The 24,180-nt window shown below is 41.2% G+C and overlaps 1 protein-coding gene across 3 annotated transcripts in view; it reads right to left on the bottom strand.

Moving 5' to 3' along the window:
* Nucleotides 1-24,180, bottom strand: part of syne3 (spectrin repeat containing, nuclear envelope family member 3) — a 57,028-nt gene that overhangs the window by 10,485 nt on the left and 22,363 nt on the right. For all 3 annotated transcript variants that reach the window (XM_040049136.1, XM_040049138.1, XM_040049137.1), the window contains exons 7-15: nt 20,904-21,040; nt 19,799-19,973; nt 17,939-18,121; nt 16,782-16,925; nt 14,585-14,719; nt 10,873-11,034; nt 4,596-4,768; nt 3,416-3,902; nt 2,324-2,467 (exon numbers count right to left, since the gene is read on the bottom strand). In XM_040049136.1, coding sequence (XP_039905070.1) covers nt 2,324-2,467; nt 3,416-3,902; nt 4,596-4,768; nt 10,873-11,034; nt 14,585-14,719; nt 16,782-16,925; nt 17,939-18,121; nt 19,799-19,973; nt 20,904-21,040 — 1,740 coding nt within the window. The remainder of the gene's footprint in view (nt 1-2,323; nt 2,468-3,415; nt 3,903-4,595; nt 4,769-10,872; nt 11,035-14,584; nt 14,720-16,781; nt 16,926-17,938; nt 18,122-19,798; nt 19,974-20,903; nt 21,041-24,180) is intronic.

The raw sequence follows: 24,180 nt of genomic DNA, 5'->3' as shown, positions 1-24,180 counted from the left end.
AGCCGCTGGTTTCCTCTTTCTGGTGCAAAGTGGGCCAAAAGCAAACAAGAGACACGGACTCACGACAGAAAAGCCGATCTAGCTGATCATTAAGCAGTTTCATGATTGAAGTAGCAGCAAGAAGAGGCAGTCGCTTGTTAAGCTTAACGCAGGAATGCTTTACAAACATTCAGAGATGGACTTACACACTTGCTTTACTTCTCTCGGGATAACTTTGTCGGAGATGAAATGCCGGGTTGCTAGCGAAGCTCCAAATGCTATCCAGACCACCGACAGGTCCCGCATGCCACAGCCGCTCTATCACGTGATGCATACTGCTCCGACGTGCTAACGTTCTGAGGTGAGTTACAGTGTGTTGCAAGTTTTGTGAGGTGCTTTCGTGATATTTAATGGATCGGATTACATTTTTTATTTTTCTCCGATATCCGATCCAGTAATTTAGGTCAGTATCGGACCGATACCGATACGTAATATCGGATCGGTCCATCTCTAATTTGCACACATACTTGTCCTTTTATATTTATAAGTATATTTATATTTACTCCTCTATCTCAATAATCTTCTTAATACTTATCTATCAATATCTGGTTCTACGTTTCGTTTTATATGAGTGCTTGACGTTTGTTGCTATGACAACTCAGTTTCCCTCTGGGATTAATAAAGTCTGATTCTGAAGTTGCAGTGTGCTGGGCTATCCATGTACTCACATCAGTTTTTAAAGCTGGAGGTCTGTCACTGAGGACTGAAGGCAGATTTGGATGTTGGGACTGTAGACATGTACGTTGCTCTGGACTGAGCTTCTCTGTATGCACAGTTTTCCAGGCACGCTCTTTATCTTCAGTAACATTTCAGAGAGGATTTTCTTGTGTACTTAAAGCAGGACGCTGCTGCATGAACTAACCTGCAGTTGTTTTAACCTTTATTTAAAAATTTTCAGCTATGTCTCTTATTTCTTCATTGTTAACTTTACCGTGATTGTCACTGAATAGTTTGTGCGGTGGACCGTAAATGCTTATCCAGCTTTTCACCCCTTCCGCTTGTGAAAGCCTTCTTACAACAGACGTGTGTAGTAGGTTACGCACATCTTAAGAGGTTTATTTACTGCTGTTGCCGACTGCACTGACACAAACAACATCCAGAAATTCAAATATCCAGACCGAATGTTTTCAAAATGCAAAACATTTCACTAAAAGTTAACATTCTGCACTGACCAATTTTTATTACTAGATTGCTAGTTTTTGCAAGTTTCTGAATGGGCCTCATTACTGTGATAGAGCTGTGACAATCACCAGGAGACATGACGGTAATTTCAGCAAAATCAATATTGACTGAATGAAGCATGTGAAGAATGTGGACACAGCACCACAAATCTGAATAGAAATGTGACATCTGAAAAATATGAACACTATGAGTCTACTGCGAGTTGGTCTTTGACAACAACATTTGCAACATAGTGTGTGTAATAACACTGTGTTACAGCACAGTTTCAGAGATACCGGCTCTCAAAACAAATAATCAAAGTATCAAAAATATAGTCACAATAAAAAAAATAAATAAATAAAAAATCAATAAATAATGAACTGGTTATTCAGAAAAATCCACTGTAGATGTGTTTTCTGATACCAACACATCTACAGTCTGCAGAGAGTTTATTAAACTAGATTATTTAGATATGAAGCCCTGCTGTTCTCCTTCCAACAGCTTCATTCTCTCTTGTTGACAAAATCCTCCGTCTAGCTAGATGTGCTGCATCAGAGAGAGATTTTGTTCTGAAGCTCAAACAGTCTGTGCTACCTTTTCCAACATCATACCAGTAAAATTATAGTCTGTGATTGATGGGCTACGTTGTAAAAGGTGTAAACACATGTATGTTAGCATTTTAGACCTATAACTGCAGTGTGTGTCTTCACAGTCCCACCATAACAATAAACAATTGCAGCCAGGCATACATTATGCAAATTAGGGCAAATCTCAGATGGATATGAGAGAAATCTTTTTTTTCTTAAACAAAAATATCACAATACAAGGATTCATCGATTAATTCATCAGTTTTTTTGCTTCAGTGCTTCATTTAACACGAGGCTGTGTAGAGCGTAGTTTCTCCCTCCTATTTAAGAGGTTTCCATGATGACAGAGTATAGACAATTTTATTTTACGCTTGAACATGTTTTTAAAGTGCTGAACACACATAAAATATTTCCCTTAACTTCTGATTGGGCAAGACCTCAATTTGGGTAGCCTGAGCTAAATCCAGCCTAACCACCTGTCCTGGCATCTTTCTGCAACAAAAACGTCCTGACTGTTTGCACATTCACAAGCTCACCTTGAGTGTATCCTGCTTGAGTCTGACATCTTTGGCGCTGTGTGCTGCTCCTTTGGAGCTGAGAATCTCAGAGAGGAGTTCATTCTGTTTGAACAGCCAAGAATCAAACTCCTTCCTCCTGGATTCATGGTGTCCTTGGCTCCCCTGGAAAACCCCAAACAAGTAATGAAACATTTACATGCACACTAAAACACCTTAGTTAAAACACCAAGTGAAAAATGAAAACCATCTAAACCCAGATTAGTGATTTAATAAAATTTTAAAAATCTATTTTATATTAACACACAAACTTGAACTTATTTTATATGTAGAAAATGCATTTTCAGATTGCCAAAAAGTCTCTCAGTTTTAGTGTTCCAGAGTATGAAAGTATGTTACCAAAGTATTTTAAAGTGTATAAGTTGCGTCTTTGTTGCCCAGCATATTGGGCCTTAGAGTAAATGTAAAAAAAATTGAAACAATTCATTGATTTGTAGATCTCAGAAACCTATATTTTATTCACCTTAGAACATAGAAGACATGTCAAATGTTTATTAAAAATATTAGCATATTTTGAATGTGAGGGCAGCAACATGAAACTCAAAAAATACCGGCAACCGCCAGCGCTACCCCTCAGCATCGTAGTCGACACACCTATGGTATTAGTTATTAAATTCACAAGGTCTTCAGAAAACATGACGTCTGACCTCAAGGTTGAGGACAATGAGATTCAAACTTGCCTGAGATTTTTAGCAGCTGGACCTATGACCTTATATCAACAAAACATTTGGCGCACAATGAAATATAAAATATGAGGAGGAGGAAGACCCTGGACTGCTGAGCAGCTAAAATCCTCTATGAGACAAGAATGGGATAATTTTCCTCTCCCACAAGTTCAACAGTTGCATATGGACTATTGGTAAAAGAAAAAGGAACGCCACACAACTTCTTTGAGATGTGTTGTGGGCAACAAATTCAAAATGTTCTTTTCTTAAAATTTCTCATTTCAGATGTTTGATATGTCTTCTATGGGTTTCTGAGGTCTGCAAATCACTGACTTCTGTTTTTATTTACATTTTACAAAGCAGCCCAAAAAATCCTGCACAACAGTACCATTGAGTATTGAACTGGTGTTGCTGATGCTTTCTTGGCTGAGGGTCTTCTGATCTCTCCCACTCCTCCTCCTGAGATGAGGCATCCCCCTGCTTCTGTGCTGTCATCTCCAGAGCTAATCATTGGCGGCTGAGGATAGCTGGCCTGTGTAAATAATACTGCTTCCTCTCCATCTTCTGCCAAGACACTGCTGTTACCTCCTATTGGCTTGTCATTGGAGACTCCCTGCTCGTGGCCAGAGAAATCTACTTCATCTGTTTTGAAGGTCAGTGCACTTCCCTTGACTTTACTTGATGAAATAGGATTTTCAACATCTGGTTCAGCCAATATGTGGTAACCTCCTTGGCCCTGGTTCCACCCTTCCTGGCCAGTCATTAATGCCTCCTCCCCCCCTATCATTGCCTCCGACTTTCCTCCAAGTGCATGCATAGAGCCAGACGTCTTGGCAAAGTCAGACTCTCTCTGCTCTTTGGAACTGTTCAACAACCTGAAAGACAAAGAAATCCAGGTTTCATGCTGTCGTAACTCGTCAGTGGTACCAGTGGACAGAAACTTTCATGTCAAACCTCAGTGCCTACTTTAAATACAAAACCTGATTTCTTGGTTGTTTTTATATATATTAAAAAACAACATTTAGGAAACAGATCTGTCAGAGTGAGCCAAACCTAACTGTTTGCCATCCTTTTCCCAAAATTTATGCAGCGGGGGCGGTCTTTCGTAGTTTAGAGAGACTAAATCTAATATAAGACACTGAAAGCATTTAGAGCATTAAGAAACAAAAAACACAACAAAAAATAAGCAGCAAATATTTGAGTAGACATCTACATCCAGCTAAGACGGAGAAACAAAAGCTACAGACACTGGTGTCATCAGTTACTAAACAAATAACCGTGCTGTCTTTGTACTCTTTTAGGTAAACTGAGGGTTTAGAGCCATTTCTGCAAACAGCCAGCCTTGATAGGACGGGTTTGTTGAAACACATTTATAATTAAAAAATGTGTCTATGAAGGACTCAAGCAGCAGCTAGTGCTGCTAAGATGTGTCCTTTTGGTATAGACACAAGGCCAGAGCGATAAAGGAAAACAAGCTAGGAGCAGTATTGTGATAATACCACACACTGTGATAGTACCACACACTAAGCTAAGCTGAAAAAAGGAACTGCTGTGTGCTTTTCTTGTACCTGTGCAGATTCAGACTCATTTCGTACAGGGCCAACCAAGAGTCTTTTAGGCGCTTCATGTCTCCAAGAATATGGACCTGCCCCTCCTCAGAAGTCTTCTTTAAAACTCCCTGACCCTGAATATCCACCTGCTGCAGCTGGAGCTCCTTCTCTGGGAACTCTCCCAGTGCTCTCTGTGGAAAAAGGGAAAGAAATACTTATACATAGCGGACAAACTAGACAAAATATATTTTTGTCTTAGCACTAAAGCCACAGTATCTTCTTTTATTCCACTTGCTTCAGTGATGTATGTCTCATTTTTATCAGTGATACAAAGTCAAATAAAATACCAATGTATTCCATCCATATTCCATAATGCTACTCTGCTCATGAGTAAAGCTTTGTCCACATTGGTAGCGATTTCCTCATTGCACATCTCTTTCAGCAGAGCTCGTTAACAATTGGACATTCTAGCCCCCAGCTGCCCAAGTAACTCTCTAATGCATTTACTATCAGCCCACAGTCTTTCTATGGTATCTGGTTGTTGGGTTGCTGTGAATCACTTCCTTTGTGGATGCAGCTGAAACTCACTCCCATTACCACTGGGACCACTGTTACCTTCACCCTCCACATCTTCTCTAGCTCTTCTCTGAGCTCTTAGTAATTCTCAAGCTTCTTATGTTCCTTCTTCCTGATATTGCTGTCATTCGGTATTGCTACATTTATCACTACGGCCATCTTCTTCTGCTTGTCTACCACTATGTCCAGTTGGTTAGCCATCACCAGTTTGTCCGTCTGTATCTGGAAGTCCCACAGGATCTTAGCTCGATCATTCTCCACCACCCTAGTGCGCGTCTCCCATTTGGACCTCGGGACTCGGCACAGATGTTTCTTCTCACTTGGTCCTGTACACTATGCCGGCCACTTGGTTATGGCGTTCCATGTATGCCCTGCCTGCTAGCATCTTGCACCCTGCTGTTATGTGCTGGATTGTCTCAGGGGCATCTTTACACAGCCTGCACCTGGGGTCTTGCCTGGTGTTGTAGACTCCACCCTCTAAGGATCTTGTAATTAGCACTTGTTCTTGTGCTGCCGTGATTAGTGCCTCTGTGCTGTCTTTCAGTCCAACTTTATCCAACCACTGGTAGGCTTTATGGATGCCACCTTCCTCTATCTGCTGGTGGTACATACCATGCAGGGTCCTGTCCTTCCATGATGGTTCCTCCTCTTTCTTGGGTTTCTGCTGCCTGAGTACTGAGCACCCGTTGTTTGGGATCTTCCTAATGTATTCGTGGATGTTCGTTGTCTTATCCTCGACTGTGGTACTGACACTCACTAGTCCCTAGCCTCCTTCCTTCCACTTAGCGTACAGCCTCAGGACGCTGGACTTGGGGTGAAACCTCTCCATGCATAGTCAGGAGCTTCCTGGTCTTTATGTCAGTAGCTTCTATCACCTCCTTTGGCCAGCTTATTATCCCAGCAGGGTACCTGATCACGGGCAGGGCGTAGGTGTTGATAGCCCAGATCTTGTTCTTACCGTTCAGCTGACTCCTCAGGACTTGCCTGACCCTCTGCAGGTACGTGGTGCTTGCAGCTTTCTAGCCTGTGGGATCCCCATGTACTTGTAGCTGTCTTCTATGTCTGCACAAGTTTCCTCAGCCAGTAGGCGTGTACCATGTCAGGGCCTGGTGCTGTCTAACTCTTATAAATGGACTGGTTCTTATATAGCGCTTTATACAACTTGTGCATTCACCCATTAGCACTTTAAAAGATATTACTGTGTGTGTTCTTTCTTGGGTGGTGCGTGAGTGGGACCAATTTCTTTTTGCGTTCAATGCACGCCGAGACTAAGAACGTAACATGAATTGGGGGGCTCATCCATCCTTTTTTTTTGTCTCGTCGGGTTGACTTGGAGCGTGAGCTTGTTCGTTCTTTGTTTGTTGCCATTGTCGCGGGTAGGTTACCAGTGTCCTTTGTTGGCTCTGTTTTTCTGGTTGGCAGTTTTATCTTGTGTGGGCGGGTATGTGTTAGTATGGAATTTAAATTGGAGGATTTCACTTTAAGTCCAAATGAGGAAAAGTTGAACAGATGTAAAAAGGATGACCTCATTCTTATTGCCAATTTCTTTGATGTGACTGTGCCATTGAATGCAAAGAAAAAAAAGAGCTGAAAGAGCTCCTCTGTGTTAAACTACATGAAAGGGGGTTGTTTGGTGAGCCAGCTCCTGTGGAAGGAGTTGAGCTGGGAGCTGTTGCTGGTATTCCTGCCCCACTGAAAAATCTCCCTCATCAAACTGGCCCTTCTGCGGAAGAGCTGCAGTTAACACTGCGCATAAAGGAGGTTGAGTTAAAAAAGCAGCAGTTGGATGGCTTCCATGCACTTAAGGGTGAGGGCTCTGGAGATAGAGAGGGGAGCCGCTGTATCTGCCAGTCCTCCTACACCTCGGTCATCCCCGCAGTCACCATCCCCGCAGTCACCACCTCCGCAGTCACCATCCCGTAAGCCAGAAGACAGCTTTGATGTAAGTAGGCACATCAAATTAGTCCCAGCATTTAGAGAAACTGAGGTAGACTCTTATTTCACAGTGTTTGAGCGCATTGCAGGTGCACTACACTGGCCAAAGAATGTATGGTCTCTTTTACTTCAGTGCAAATTGGTGGGGAAAGCTCAAGAGGTATGCACAGCTCTTTCACGTGAGGACAGTTTGGACTATGACGTTGTCCTGCATGCATACGAGCTTGTGCCAGAGGTTTATAGGCAAAAATTTAGGAATATGAAAAAAATCTGCCACCCAGACTTATGTGGAGTTTGCCAGAGAAAAGAAAACTCAGTTCGATAAATGGTGTCACGCTACCAAAGTAAAAACCTTAGATGACTTGTGTGAGCTGGTGTTGTTGTAGAAGAGTTCAAAAGTCAACTCCCAGAAAAAGCGATAACCTACTTAAACGAACAGAAGGTTACAACCCTTGCCACTCCTGCTGTACAGGCTGATGAGTTTGCGCTGACACACAAAAGTGTGTTTACACCTCCTATTCACAACACACCAGGTTCAGTTAGCCCAAAAAACAGGTCTCCAAAGAACACCCGTCGTACCACCACCGCATCCACTGAAAATAGAGAATGTTATTATTGCCATGAGCAGGGATACCTCATTGCTGCTTGTTCCGTTCTCAAAAGAAAGGAACAGTCTGAGAAGGGTAAATCTCCTTCCCCAATAAACCTTCTACAGACCAAACTTCATGTCTTAGAAGGTGTGACTGTAATTCGAAGTGATAAAGTAGATAAAGAGTTCAAGCCTTGTGTGTCAGAAGGTTTTGTTTCATTATTGGGAGAAGAAAAGAGGGTTCCTGTCAGTATTTTGCGTGACACTGGTGCAAAACAGTCGCTCATTCGTGAGTGTCTTACCGTTCTCAGCTCAATCCTATTGTGGTGCCGATGTGTTAGCGTGGGGAGTTAGAATGTGTGTAATGCGTGTGCCTTTGCACTTTGTGCAGCTCTCGTCTCAGTTTGTGTCGGGTGAAGTTAAACTTGGTGAGCGACCCCAGTTACCGGCTGCAGGCATTGACAACATCCTTGGAAACAATCTAGCTGGCTGCAAGGTTTTTCCGTTGCCTGAGGTAGTCGAAACACCAGTTACAGACAACAGTGGTTTTGATCTTGTCGCACCAAACTCTGTTCCTTTGTTTCCTGTGTGTGCTGTGACACGTGCGCAGGCAAGCAAACATGGAGACTTGGTGGCTCTTAGCGACTCTTTCCCGAGTGATTCAGATCCAACAAGCGCACCACCCGACTGTGAAAGTACCCCTGTTTCAGTAGAGCTTCAGCCTGATGAGGAAGCTATGACACTCTCAGTAGATAAAGAGAAGCTTATAGAAGCCCAGAGAAATGATGAAAGCTTGTCATCCTGTTGGGCTTATGTGAAGGAACCTGGGAAATCTGCATCTTACCTCATTGAAGATGGTGTGCTGATGCGCTACTGGACTCCCAGTTCTGGCTGCACCCATGAGGGAGTGCAGCAAATTGTTGTTCCGCAGTCATTCCGTTCCCAGGTCCTAAGCTTAGTACATGACCACATCATGTCCAGTTACTTGGGAATCACAAAAACATACAACCGTATCCTCTGTTACTTCTTCTGGCCTGGTCTTAAATCTGATGTAGTAAAATTCTGCCGCTCATGCCACACATGTCAGCTTGTAGGTAAACCTAATCAGGTGATTCCTGTCGCACCGTTGCAACCCATTCCAGTCGTTGGAGAACCATTTGAGCATGTTATTGTTGATTGTGTTGGTCCTCTTCCAAAAACAAAATCCGGAAACCAATACCTCCTCACCATGATGTGCACTGCCACCCGTTATCCTGAGGCCATTCCGTTGCGCTCATTAAAAACCCGTGGGATTGTGAAAGCACTTGTTAAGTTCGTTTCTACCTTTGGACTGCCTAAACGCATCCAAACAGATCAGGGCAAAGTCATGACAGAGCTCGGTGTTAACCATCACACTTCCAGTGCGTATCACCCGGAGAGTCAGGGTGCATTAGAAAGGTTCCACCAAACTCTGAAAAACATGCTTCGCAAATTTTGCTCCGAGTCAAGCCGTGAGTGGGATGAGGAGTTGCCACTACTGTTGTTCGCCGTCAGGGAGACATGCTAGGAGTCTTTGGGGTTCAGTCCAGCTGATTTCGTTTTTGGCCACACTGTGCGCGGTCCGCTGTGTCTTTTGAAAGAGAAATTTCTCTGAGATAGGCATCGTCCAAGAGAAAACATTCTGGACTATGTTAGTTTGTTTAGAGAGAGGCTGTACAATGCCTGCAATTTTGCTCGTGACGCGCTAGCAAAGGCTCAGGTCAGAATGAAAACCAATTTTGATAAAAAGTCTGTAGCACGAATGTTCCAGTCAGGTGATCACGTGTTGTTTTTCTTGCCTGTCGTTGGTTCTCCCCTGCAGGCAAAGTTTTCCGGTCCGTATGTCATTGAGCGCAAACTGAGTGAAACCGATTATGTTGTGTTAACCCCTGACCGTAAGAAGAAAAGTCGCGTCTGTCACATCAACATGCTGAAGGAGTATGTTGGTCGTGAACGCTCTGGTCCGTCGCTTGCTGCGTCACCTATTGTGTCGGTGTCTCTCAACCCTCATATAGTCCCTGCGATGATGGGTGGGATGACAGGCACAGCTCTGTTTCCAGTGCGTGTCTGAGGAACTCTGAAATCTTGGCTGACTTGGATATCTATTTAACACATCTATCTGATCCTACCAAATCTGATGTCCATGAGCTCATTAACAATTACCCAACTCTTATTGGTGATATCCCAACTCAAACGCACGTGCTAAGTCACAATATTGATGTGGGTCATCACAAACCATTAAAGCAACATACCTACAGAGTAAATCCCACTAAGCGTGCCATAATGCAGCAAGAAGTCCAGTATCTTCTTGACCACGGTTTTGCCCTTCCCAGTAATAGTTCTTGGAGCTCACCATCCCTGCTCGTTCCGAAACCCAATCAGACCTCCCGTTTCTGTAACGACTACCGAAAAGTAAATGCTGTTACAAAACCAGACTCTTTCTGACTCGGATGCAGAACAGCAACTAGCACCTTATGCGTTGGTCCCTACTCCTCCAGGACTTCAACATTGAAATCCGGTACAAAAAGGGCTTAGAGAACGTCATGGCTGATGTCCTCTCTAGGTCATGAATCAAACATTTCATTAGGGGTTAAATGTTTGATTTTTGGGTGGGGGGAAATGTTATGATCCAACGTTGTCAGTGTTTGTTTTATGTGTGATTCCTCCCACCAGAGGATGGCTGTGGGTTTTTTTTTTTTTTTTCTTAGGGGGTGGACACCTGGGCGTGCCTGCTGAGTAGTTGGGTGGAGTCTCTTCCTGTCCTGAGATTGGTTGATCACCCCCAGTATTTAACCACCAAATGACAGCCACCTGGCCCCCTCTCTCCTAGCCTCCACCATTCAACAAAGGACCTGTGATTTTGATTTGTTTGTGTCTTTGCCCATTGATTTGCAAGTATAACCAAGTACAACCTTTTTGTGTGTGTGTCTGGCGTTAGAACCTTAATCTTGTAAATAGCTGTAAATAGATTTGTAAAGTAGCAATTGTGGAGTTTTTTTCACCTTCTATATATTGTCCACTGGAGCAGCCTAGTAGGTGTGAGAAGCCATTTTTGTTGATTAAGTTTTCTCCTGTTTTTCGTTTAAAAAGTTAGGTAAGTGAATTGTCCTATATCTATCTATCTATCTAACTAATTGTTTTTAGCACATCCAGTATAATTGGCAAACACACACGGACCTCAGCTTCATGCCGGCGCCCCTCTATGCTCCACTCTCCTGTTGGGCTGTGGAAGGACATCAGCTTCTGCTTCATGATCATCAGCCACTTCTCGATGTTTAGAAGGCTGTCATGGAACCTCTCATGTTCTGCAACAATTTTGTCACTCTCATCTACCTTTGCCTGTATATAAAAGAAAAATACAAGTTAGACAAGCTTTGTCAGGGAAAAACAACTTAGAATCCATGCAGTGCAGGATTCTTTTGGCTGAAAAGATTAAAAAAAAGATAAAAAAGAAAAAAGGTCAGAAAAGAAGAAACATGCATCATGGAAAGTAGCTTAGTAGTAGCTACGTAGAAGCTTAAAACTATTGCAGTGTAAGTAAGGGAGGATTCAGTGTCACCTGAAAGAAGTTTTGTCAAAAAGGAACATTTTAAGCATAATCTTAAAAGAAGACAGGGTGTCTGTCTCCTGAATCCAAACTGTGAACTGGTTCGACAGATGAGGGGCCTGAAAGCTGAACGCTCGACCACCCATTCTACTTTTAAATACTGCAGGAACAACAAGTACACCAGCAGTCTGATACTGAAATGCTCTACTGGGATACTATGAGGTCTTCAAGATAAGATGATAATTCTAGGACATTCAAGGACATATGCTCTCTCTTTCTAGTCTTTGTCTGTACTCACTGCAGCATTTTGGATCAAATGGAGGCTTTGTGGAGTTTTTAGGACATCCTAATAATACTGAATTACAATACTCCAGCCTAGAAGTAATAAATGCATGAACTAGTTTTGCAGGATCACTCTGAGACAGGATGTTTCTAATTTTAGAGATATTGTGCAAATGTAAGAAAGCAATCCTAAATATTTATTTTATATACATTCAAGAACATATGTTAAAAAGTCCTCCTGCCTGGGCATGCGTTACCTGCATGGGAGGAGCATGATTCCCACAGGGGCCAATAGCAAGAGTCCATCCTTGATGCAACAATTGCAGGCAAGTTATGGATCTGAACGGAAGTGGACTAATGCTGGCAAGTGTGCGTTCATAGAAACAGTAAGTCACATTGGGAACATATTTTATTTCAGTTGCATTTAATATACCCATGTGGACAGCTGTTATTATTAGCTGTGTGTCAGCAGCTATACTGTCGAAGCAAAGTAGGTAGTAGCCTGGCTTCACAGGCTACTCCTCATTTCTAAGTTGTTTTCAGTTGTTGTGGAGAGTTAATGTTCACAAAGATTTTCCCTGATGTAGTTTCTGTGCTAGCATACGAACCTGTTTTTGCTAAGAACCCCTGTGTAAGCATAACGGCATTTGAGTGAGCAATTGTGTCGAGGGTGGTGTCGAGTCACAAATGAGAGAATTAGCCTAAATTGACTATGATTCTGTGTTTATTCATCCTGTTATGTCGTTATGATAATCCTTTTGTGGTATCCGTTTCTGTCCATGCTCAATCTGGTATGGGGTTCTCTGTAATACTGAATGTGAGAGATGTTGAACCAGTGAAAGAGATGTTTATGTTATTTCTTATTTGTATTCATTTTAGAACCACATCATTGTAAATAAAATTCTTCAACACTGTGACATTATTCCACATCTCTGACTGGACCTTATTACCAGGGAACAGTACAGGATCACGTTTCAGAGATAGCTTACTAGTGTGTCTGCTATAACAACATATGCTGGTCAAGAACTTAGAAGTACTACTGAAAGTTAAGCTAATGCATCCAGAGTAAGCATCTGATTAGATACCATGTTTCTAAGATTTTTAGGACAGAGTACAGTAACAGTTAATTGAGAAAGATCAATTGGAGAAAAAGAGTCTAAATAAATATCAGTGGTATGGAAAGTAGCTGTACTAGGGATGTTCCTAGCGACTGCATAACATTTAGGAAAATAATTTACTGGCACTGGGCATCAATTAAAAATTTAACAGTTAGATTAAACGACAAGTAAGTCTATACGGATATGGGCTGTTGTCAACAGCAAAGATTAGTCGGCTAACATAATGTTATGTTTGTGAGATTATTTTTTCCCCTCTAATAGTTAGAGCTTTAATCTCAAGAAATTAATGAAGTCATTACTACTTAAGGTTAAAGCAGTGCTTGGCTCAACAGAGGTCTCCCTTTTTGTCAGCCTGGCTACAGTGCTGAAGAGAAACCTAGGCTTGTTCTTCAATCAGTGTTGAATAGTAAGATGTTCTAGCCTTATGGGGGGCTTTTTCTTTTCTTTTCTTTTTTTTTTTTAAAAACAGAGCAACAAAGTGTTTTTCCAGGCTAAATGAAGACCTTCGAAATCAGTGAAATGCCATTTCCTCTCCAGCTTATGAGTTATTTGCTTTAAGGTGCAGGTTTGTTATACAAGTCAGTCAAGTACTTCTGATTGAAGGCTCTTTTTCAGAGGAGCCAAAGGAAATTCTTAACACAATAATCAACCTCTGTGAATAGAGTTGGTGTAACTGCTCTGCACTGTGTCAGCACATGGTATTGAAGGAAATAACAGTGGAGGACTTGTATCCTTAAACTTTGTTACAGCACTTTCAGAAAGACATCTACTGTGATGAAATGTATTTCTCACTGCTGTGTAATCCATTATTGTAAAATGAAATGCTATTAGAAACAGATAAGACAAAATAGGATTTTGGGAGAAAACTGAGGTGTGTGAGGAAACACTGTTAAATGTTCAAATGTTCCAATTCCAGAACAAGATGTACAGTGTGATTTAAGTGGTGGGTGGGTTCCTTTACATTGCCAATTGTGTCTGTAATAATAGATTGTCATTTTCAGTATCTGCATGGATGTTAAAATTACCAACAATAATTTATTTTTCCTGAGCTGAGCAATAAATCACATAAAAAGTCGGAGAAATCAGACAGATAGATGACAACACCTAACAGTGTTTTTTTCTCTCCGGAGCATACCCCCAGCTCTCCATGTTACCTTCCACCTGCTCTCTGCTCTGACTACAGATCACAATACTGTCTGCAAACATCACAGTCCACAGAGACTCCTGCATGACCTCATCCATCAACCTGTCCATCACCATAACAAGCAAGAAGGGGCTGAGAGCAGATCAACCTATCTGACACCCCTACAATACACCTCACCACTGTCTCATTATTCTCCCATATTTCTCTGCCACTCCTGACATCTTCATGCGCCACACACCCTATCATATGCCTTTTCTAGATCCACAAAGACATAGTGAAGCTCCTCCACACTTTATTTATACGTCTCCATCAACACTCTCAAAGCAAAGATCACATCTGTGTTTCTCTTTCTCAGCATGAAGCCATACTGCTGCTCACTGATCATCACCTCTCCTTTTTAAATCTAGCTTCAACAACTCTATCACATCTTCATGGTATGGCTCATCAGCTTTATCCTTCAGTAGTTACTACAGCTCTGCACATCTTTCTTATTTCATTTTCTGGTTCTTCCGGCACCGTCACCCGAGAAGGAGACGTTGCAGACCATCTGTCCCTTCTGTAATCATTGGAAATGTGTGAGACTTGCTGTTCATGGGCTTGAATCAAAAACAATCTTGCCTGCTGCCAAGATAAAAGTGTTTTGGATGGTTGAGGTCATGGTGGGTACTTATCTTGTTATTCAACATGATCATATTACTTCAGGGTCACAGATAATCTAACTCCAGCAGAAGTACCCAGTTCCAGGGGAGTATTAGGAAAAATGGGCTATTCACACTTCTTATATGAATGTCCCCTCACCTTGACTGCAATGTTCAGATGTTTCCATTCATCACAGAGTTTCTCAAACTGAATCCTGTTGGTCTGACTGGAGGAGACCAGAGTCTCAAGTGCCATGACCTGGGCTTCATAGTCTTCTACATCCTTTAGGATGACCTGGAGACACAAAAGCAAGTGTGCACATGAAAAATAAATAAATAAATAAATAAAATTTTGTACACATCTAAACTTCAACTGAAGTGAACTTCAGTTTCACTAAGGGAAGAGGGTACAGGCAAGATCAGACATTCACAGTTTGAAACATTCATGATAACCAAAAGACTAATCACCTTTTCATAAAGCCCTCCAGCAGTACACAACAAAATTTATCAGCCTTTGTAACAACTGGTCACATAAAATAATGCAATTATTGACTATTTAAAGATGCATTATAAGAATCCAGCTGCCCTCTTGGTTCATCATGTTGAATGCTTAACGTATGGAAACTACAGTGTTGCTTCATTACAGTCCTCGCCCTGAGAGACAAGCACTACATCATTCTCCTTAGTAATACTGGGATTCTGATGAAACAGTGTACAGCTTCACTGAACTGAAATACAGCGTGTCATAATAACAGTACTTCACTAACACACAGGAGTGACGGTAAATAATATTAAGTGTCTTATATATATTGTACAGATCAACTGTTAGAAAGAGATGTTAGGTTTTCATCAAATAATTTATAGGAATGCAGCTGTCCTCTGAGAAATCCAGCAGTTTCTATCACAACAGTTACATTAACACTATTTCTCCTGCCTTTTATTTATCTGAATTGTTGATGTTTTCAGAGAAAAACACAAACTGAAAACCAGGATTACACTGCTGCATTATTGTGATACATACATTACTCCTTTATCAGGTCAGCTAGTTTTCGAGCTGATCATTTGCACTGCTCTTGGCAGAATGCTGCTTATAACTGAAATAAACTAGCTGCATTTGTATGTTAATTAGTGCACTATTAGGTAACCCTGCAAATGCAGCATCAGGCTAATATACATTTTCCTGCCAGCTGACCCCAAGTAAAAAAAACAACAGTAATACTACTATTACTACTACTACTAATAATAATAATACTAATAATAAAAATAAATATATAAATAAATAAATAAACAATAATTCTAAAGGCTGACAATACAACGACCTGAAACCTAAATTATACAGAAGCGTAAGCACACTTTAATTGATTAAAATACATCAGAATTTTGGTTTACAGCGCTTGTATAAAGCTACGTTCTTCATGGAAGGCAACAATTTAACAAGAAGCACATTTTGTTACAGTTCATAGTTAACATGTGCCTTTAACAGGCCATCAGTAAGTTCTGGCATGAAATGAAAAATACAGCTATGATTGACATTTATATTTGGATGATCTTCTCTACTTTGCCAATACTTCATCATCTCCTTATAGAGTCATCTCTTCTCCTTCTATAAACCCTCTGCTAAAGGAAGCATTAAAGCTCCTTTTTCAGTATTTGGAGAATGTCAATAGCCTTTTTCATGGCCACCACACACGCGTTACTTCACCTTCCCGAGAGAAACAGACTATTTGAACAAAACTTCTGATGACGAGAAAGGCATTACAAGCAGTGGACGACTATTTCATTTGCTTTTGGAATTGAGAGCAATGATAAGAATTTCATTTTCAGAGTGAAATGTTGCTTCAGACGAGTGATTTTTGGAACCTTACGGGACTGAAAAACTTAAATGAGGCAATTGAATGAAATAATATGAACAGACAGCGTTTCCTGACATTGACGGACTAACTCATATTTAAAGGGTTTACACTTTACAGTGTGACTCTTCATGTGAACTGAAATTAAATAAGCAAATACAATACAGTCTAACTTTCAGCATACTTGGACAAACACAGTCCAACTATGTACCAGCAATGATGAGAAAATTTTTGAGGAATGCAAAGAGCGACATGGCTTTGGACCTGGCCTTCAAACCAGCCAGATCTCTGATTGAGCACTGAGAGTGCGACAGGCCAGATCCATTGTGCCAAACAGGATACAGACACTCTATTCCAAGTGCTGTCCATGCCCATACAGGTCACAGCTGTTTTGTCAGCTTAGAAAGATATAGTCATAGAAGACGAGTCAAATTATAGGCAAGTGGATTTATGGTGTGGATGGTTAATAAATGTCTAACCCAAAGTCTGGAGGGTGAAAAAACTCACCCCAAACTGGTCTGACTGGCTTTTTTTGGCGAGAATGTCAGGCTGTAGACCATCAGCTGTCATCAGTCTGCCTTTGACACTGGACAACTTTGAGCACATCAGCTTGTAGGTGTCAGTGAAGTCCTTGGTTCTTGAAATGAATGCCTGTGAGAAGGAAAATGTCATTAAGTGTGTTCTTATCATTCATCCCTGGGCTGCATATTGAAACACTTCTCTTTTCAGGGATGGGAACTGCACCATTCTTCAGTCAACTTAAAGTCTAACAGTATTTTGTCAATCAGACGTCTTCATTCTTTGAAGATGAGTTTTCATTTCATTCACCTAACCATAACCTAATTGTAACCCTGACACTAAAACCACATTTTGAGTCTCAAAAATGCCTTCAAAGTCGTGGGGACTGTTTGTCCCCACAAGTACAGTAAACTACCAAGTTTTGGTCCCCATGAAGATGTTAATACCCGTCCACCCACCCACACACACACACAATTTATTGAATGAGCCATAGTATGAACACAACATTGAGTACTAAGTCCAAGATTTGACACTACAGCAAGTGCTTTTACAGCAATCTTTTAGTATCTACTTTGATAATTACACCAGATCCTGCATGTACTTACTAGAATGCATTTATGCACACTTTAGTAAATGCATCTGATGATTTCAGTTTCTAAACTGTGACAGCTCACATGTGTTGCACAAAATCTAATGAGTGACGTTGTTGTTACACTGCAGTAAATAAGATTGGTATGGGCAAAGCGAGACAGAAGGGCATTCACCAAGACAATCTTGTCTGTTCACTGACACAAACTAATTACAAAACAGTTGCCAGGTTACTTATCGTTCCATAGTCTGATATCAAAAGGCAAACCCGTGATTGTTATGTAGCCTCTGAAAATATTTACTGATTTGATAGTCACATTCTCTTTTAGACTGTCTCTTGGACAACTCCGCCCTCTTTTCTCATCGCTCTCTGTATGCATTTCTTGTCAAACATGACCTGTTAATGATTTCAGGATCAGTTTAAAAGTCCAAAAAGTTTGTCTTGGTCTTTTCTTTAAGCCTGAGGGATACGGTAAAGCTTTGAATAGACTGACACTCAAACCTAAGACTGAACAAAACAAAACAAAGCTCAGTGGATGGCGCCAACATGCGCATACCTGTAGCCTGCTCTTCCTCTGCTGCAGCTGAACATGCAACAGTTCTCTGTTCCTCATGGCAGTGCTCAGTTCGCTCTGCAGTCCATCAGACCTCTCAGGACCAAACACAGAGTCTAGCAGGTCCCCTTTCACTTCCAGTAGACTGAAGCGCTCCTGCAGCTGGACACTTTCCTTCAGGAGACACTAGCGCAGAGAGTAGAAAAGAACATATTCACACGTCTCATTCCTGAACTTTTTAGTCAGCACCCTGGACAGATTGCCAGTCTGTCACAGGGCAATTTAGAATCATCGATTAACCTAACCCAACTAATTGCACATGTTTGGACCATGGGAAGAAGCCGGAGTACCTGGAGAGAACCCACTCAAACTCCATGTGCAAATCTTACATAGAGTTGCATAGATGCACATAGATGGTGGAGTCAAACTGAGGACTGTCCTACAGTGCAGAATGAGTTACGCAACTCAAAACTTTCCAAAGTGAAGAAAGCTAACCAGTTATGATACAATTATCTTATGAATACAAACAAGCACATCAGGATGACCAAAGTGCAGCAGACAATAGAATCGTATCTTCCCACCGAGGTCTTTGTAGAATGTAGAACGAACTGGGTTGAGTGTTCATGTTCTCCCTGTGCCTGCATGCCTTTTCTCCGTTTGTGCTCAGTTTTTCCCTACAGTCTGAAGACATGCATGTCAGTAGGGCTGGGCTATATCATACCGTTCACGGTAATACCGGTGTAATTTTGGGCAACGATAGGAAAATGACATATCGCGATAGAATATGGGTAAAACGCGCATGCGCAGTGCCTTTGTTTACAGACGCACATGGCGGCAACGCAGAATGAGAAGAGTGAAAGCGGATCGTTAAATGAAACAGATGAACCTGAACTGGTTTGTAAAAGTGCTGCAGTTTCAGTGGTGTGGAACTGGTTTAGCTTTCGTCCGTCAGATACACAACAAAGCACTATTTTTGGTAGAGCATGCTAGCGGGCCGTCGTTATTACCGTGTTGTTTGGAAAATACGGCGCACTTAAAATCATCCTTTGATTTTTCTGAAAATCGACAGTGCCCCTTATAATCCCGTGTGCCTTATGTATGAACTCTGGTTGTGTTTACTGACCTCAAAACGATTTTATGTGGTACACGGCGCTCGAAAATCTGTCAAATGTTTCAGTACGACTTTGCTAAGCTACGAAGTCGCACCGCTTGATGGATTGTTGGAGCATTACGGCTATCGTAGGCAGGAGCCTCGCGGAGTGATACGTACTGTGCTTCAACATAATATTACCGTATTGTGTGTGTATAACCTCTTTAAGTTTTGTGGACATTATACATGGTTATGCTGAGGATATGTCGGCCAGTTTCCACTGGAAATGCCTTTTGGTTAAACTGTCAGACAGGAATTTGCACTGTTACATTTTTATATAACTTTAATGCACATAAAAAACAGCTGCTTGTTTAAGTGAAAATGCATTGATTTTTTTTGTTTTGCACTAATAAAGTTGTGGAGTTGTAAAGCATTTTGTCTCGTGTCAATTATATCGTCAGTTATATCGTTATCGCAAATTTTCAAATGTATATCGTGATAAATATTTTTGGTCATATCGCCCTGCTCTACATGTCAGGTTAAAGAGCTGATTCTAAATTGGTAGCAGGTGTTGATAGCAAGTTTTGAAAGCCCATCTGACCTCCCAACCTGTATGATTGTGTCTGCTCCGTTTGTGTTAAGCTAGTATGAAAGTTTTTCTTGGTTGCACCAAACAATTCAAATTGCAGGGGTTAACATACACAAATTTACAAAGGTGAGGAATTTTTCTATATGAGCAAAAAGTCCTTCTAAAGATAATGCATTTGTTTTACCTCAATCTTCTGGACTAACATGGCAACATGGGAGAAGTCTGTGACCTCAGCAGAAGTTTCCAACACCTGAGAAACCGTATCTTTCCATTGGTCGTAGACCAGTAGCGGGTCTTGGAGGATGTTTCTCAGTCCCAACTCGGACTCTGAACACAGTCTAGTTGCTCGACATTTCACACTGAAACACAGCACATATGTACAAATGTACAACTACAATTTGAAAAGAAGTTTCCCAGAAGCCCTAAGGTGTTATGATTTATCCTTACAGTAAATAAACAGAGTCAGATTTTGCAGCTAATAAGTTCCAAATTCCTGCTGGTAGTTCCATATTTCTCCCTAGATTGAGAGCTACTGCTGGTGACACATCAGTGAAGATACACTACCAGTCACAGACACAGCTTCTAATTTAATAGGAAGACAGGAAATTTCACAAATGAACCCTGACAAGGCACAGTGGTGAAGTAAAAACTATTTCAGGTGACTACATCATGAAGCTCAATGAGAGAAGGCCGAGGATTTGCAGAGCTGTCAACAAAGAAAAGGGTGGATACTTTAAGGTATCTGAAATATAAGACATATATAAAGTTTTTATCCATTTTTTCTTTGCTACATAACTCCATATATGCTTCATATATATTATATTTGCCTTCAGTATGTATCTACAATGTAGAAAAGTAGTAAAAACATTAAATGAGAAGTGTGTCCAAACCTTTGACTGGTAGTGTATGTCATGCAAATGTGTTTGAAAAAGGTGCTTCGACTTGTGAAAATTTTGACTTACCAAAGACCCTCTGGAACGAATTAATTTCGTAAGTCGGGGTTTCACTGTATAACTAAACACAGCATTTATAATGTAACACACCTGCATTTATAAAGTGTATGCAAGCATTCTTCAGATTATTATATTATATTTTCAACAGAAGATTTATTATAGCACATACATTTTCACTTTTAACATTCTCATTTAGATAACAACAGTAATCTAAGGAAAGTAAAATGATTAATTTTACTAAATGATTAGTCATCATGGGGCCTTATTTTTAGTTTTGTTTTGGGGTTTAAAAAAAAACTCCCACACAAACACAAACACAAGCTCCCTAGCACATACCTTTGATGTTCTTTAACAACAGCCAAGACATCATGAGAAAGGTGACGCGAGTCCTCTGAGAACCTGAAGAGCTCCCTGAGCTGAGCCTTGAGCAGTTCCACCTGGGATTCTTCCCCTGCTAAAGTATTCCTCACACCCTGAAACACACAACAGAATATAAACAGTACAAGGGGAGTACAAGTAGCAACTCACACAAAAACTAACTGAACCCCAACACTCACTGAGCTATTATATAATCCTGCACTCTAATCAATCCCGGGGTTAATTAAAGGCCATCCACTTCCTAGTCCTAACTCCTAGCTGAAATACAAAATACTAAAAACGTACAACTTACAGACTGAGTACCCTGAATTACTGATACAAGGCAGGATACATTAATGGTTTCATGTTGTTTACACCAAATTCTGACACTACCATCTGAATGTTGTAGCAGATTTAGAGCTTAATGAGACTACCCAATATTTTACTGTCTAATCTTGGTGAGCCTGTGTGAACTGTAGCTTCAGCCTCCTGTTCTTAGATGACAGGGGTTGCAGCTGGTGTGGTCTTCTACAGCTGTAGCCTATCTGCCTGAAGGTTGGACGTGCTGTTTTCTACTGCCTTCAAGGATTGTAGCGATTCTTGTCTGAAGTCAACAAGACATTTTCACCCAGACAACAGCCACTTACTGGATATTTTCTCTTTTAAAGACCATTCTCTGAAAACTCTAGAGATAGCTGCGTGTGTTAGCATTGTCGAGCAGTTGCTCTTGACTTTCAACTCTTGTCCCTAGTGTGGTGTCACACAGGCAATATGGTTCAATAAACAGCACTATGTAAAGGCTTTGACTCATTCTCATTTCTTTATATCTCTGTGGATACTAGGGGTGCAACGATATTCGTATCGATATTGAACCGTTCGATACAGTGCTTTCGGTTCGGTACGCATATGTATCGAACAATACAACATTTGTAATTTATTTTATCAATTTTCCTTCTGACTATGCTGTCTGTGTTGAGCGCTCAGTGAATCTGTGTTCGACTACTCCGCCTAGGCTGCACTGTCGAGCGCAGATCCACTGAGCGCTCAACACAGACAGCATAGTCAGAAGGAAGAGCGCAGGGCAAGCTAGCGAGACAGAAGTTAAGCTCTACTTGCAACAGGCAAATTGAACCTCATTCAGATCTGGCGTTTGGAATTATTTTGGTTTTCATGTGACGTATGACCCTGAAGGTAAGCGAGTCATGGACTAAAGTAAAACAGTATGTTGGATGTGCCATGCAATGCTCAATTACATTGGTGTGAACTAGTGTGTTAGCGCAGTTAGCTCGTTAACGTGTTTGCCGTCTAGCCCCATGCACGGGCGATCGGCGGTAGCTCGTTAACGGAGATTTGCCGTGTTGTGGCGTTAAGGTCATTTCAACGAGATTAACCTGAAAGCACTAGTGGGAACACAACGAATATGACTGCACATTTACGCCGACATCATCCTAGTGCAAAGACAAAAATAACAAGCATGCTACTAACTTTAGCCGAGTCATTTAGACAGCTGTTAGCACATGATTCTCCTTATGCTGCTGAGAATATAGCCCAGAAGAAGCGGATAGTATAGCTTTTATTTTGGAAAGAGCCATTTCTCTGTAATAAACTCTCTTTTCCAAAGATGAGTGATTCCTCAATCAGATACAGGGCTTGCAATATCGCTAGCCCGACGTCCTGGAGCTAGCGATTTTTTCAGTCGGGCTACCAAAATTTATCTCTTCCCTGCCTGTCGGGCTATTGTAGGAAAAATATATGTCAATGCTTTTGCATTCTTTCAGAAATGTAGCTGGGTAATTATGTCATTGGCATCGGTGAGCCACTGTCAATATGTGACATATTGAAGTCGCGTTTGAATTTGCGCTTGTTTTTTTGCTTTCACTTTGCAATCGTGCGAACTGTGTATAGAGAGCGACAGCACTGATCTGTGAGTGATGATAATTTGTGCACCAATTCCTCTGACATCGTCTTATTAATCGTTAGCTTACTATGCAAACATGACAAGTGAAATCTCCCGCAGCTTAAACATGTGAGAGGTTGATCGCGCAGAGAATCGCTGAGCTTATGTGAGTGAGCGTGTAAAAGCAGCACGATATATATTTTAGTTCTGCTGAGCCAAATAAGACAGGTCAGGGTGAAGAAGTGACAGCCAAAGAAAAGCTTACCACAAAACGGAGAAGTTATGACAAATCAGACTATAAGGCAAAAAGAAAGTGCAGCTTTATGGTTTCATGGACAAAAGAATTTCTGTGGCTGCAATATGATGAGCTAAATAACCAGGGCTGCACATAAGTGGTCCGCAGGTGCGCATTCGCTGTCAAAATAAAAAACACGCACAAGGGTTAGGGTTAAATTTAAAAACTGTACTTTTGAGTTAAAATATATATTTATAATTTTAATAAATGACAAATTAAAAATGCATGAACATTTTTTTTGTATCGAAAAAATATCGAACCGTGACACCAAAGTATCGAACCGAACCGAACCGTGAATTTTGTGTATCGTTGCACCCCTAGTGGATACACAAAGGAAACACAGCATTTCAAAGGGTCAAAAATGGAGTGAGAATTATCATCAAGAAATTCAAAGAAAACCACAGAGTGCAGAACAAGCTTGGCAGAGGTAAGATGCAAGAAACAAAAGTAATCAGAGACATGTATACAGACCTTACCTTAACATGAGTAAATGACCTAGCCAAGTTGGGAATTGTAATATCAAAGAAAACAACCCCTAGAGCATTGCACAGTGTTAGGGAAAATATTCTAAAACACTTCTTCAGTAAAGACTCAGAGAAGAGAAACACACAGAGTTCTTGCTAGCAAGGGCAGCTCCCTACTGAGAGACTCCGGTGAGGAACTGCCCTGGTCTTTATTTTATACTCCATTGAACGTGTGTGTGTGTGTGTGTGTGTGTGTGTGTGTGTGTGTGTGTGTGTGTGTGTGTGTGTGTGTGTGTGTGTGTCCTGCTGATCAAAAGGTCATAAAAGAACAAAAGGTACATCCTTGGTCAGGAAAGGGTAGTCTCCCCCTCACCCTAAATAACATGGTGAGGAAGTCCAGCAGTTCATCTATATGTAAAGAAGCACTTAAACTAAAACAGACATAGCTACGTTAATCCTGCCGTAAAACAATAAGAGAAGGTATGACCTCTCTCGTGCTCCCAGGATGTGGGTGTGCATTCTTGGTGTGGAATACACACCAAGCCTTTGCAGCCTGTTAGAGATCACACACAATTAATTATATGCCTCTAAGTATACATG

The sequence above is a fragment of the Simochromis diagramma genome, unplaced genomic scaffold, assembly GCF_900408965.1.
Source record: "Simochromis diagramma unplaced genomic scaffold, fSimDia1.1 OVJJ01000426.1, whole genome shotgun sequence".
In the NCBI taxonomy this organism is placed as follows: domain Eukaryota; kingdom Metazoa; phylum Chordata; class Actinopteri; order Cichliformes; family Cichlidae; genus Simochromis; species Simochromis diagramma.
This window is presented reverse-complemented; position numbering and strand designations above follow the sequence as displayed.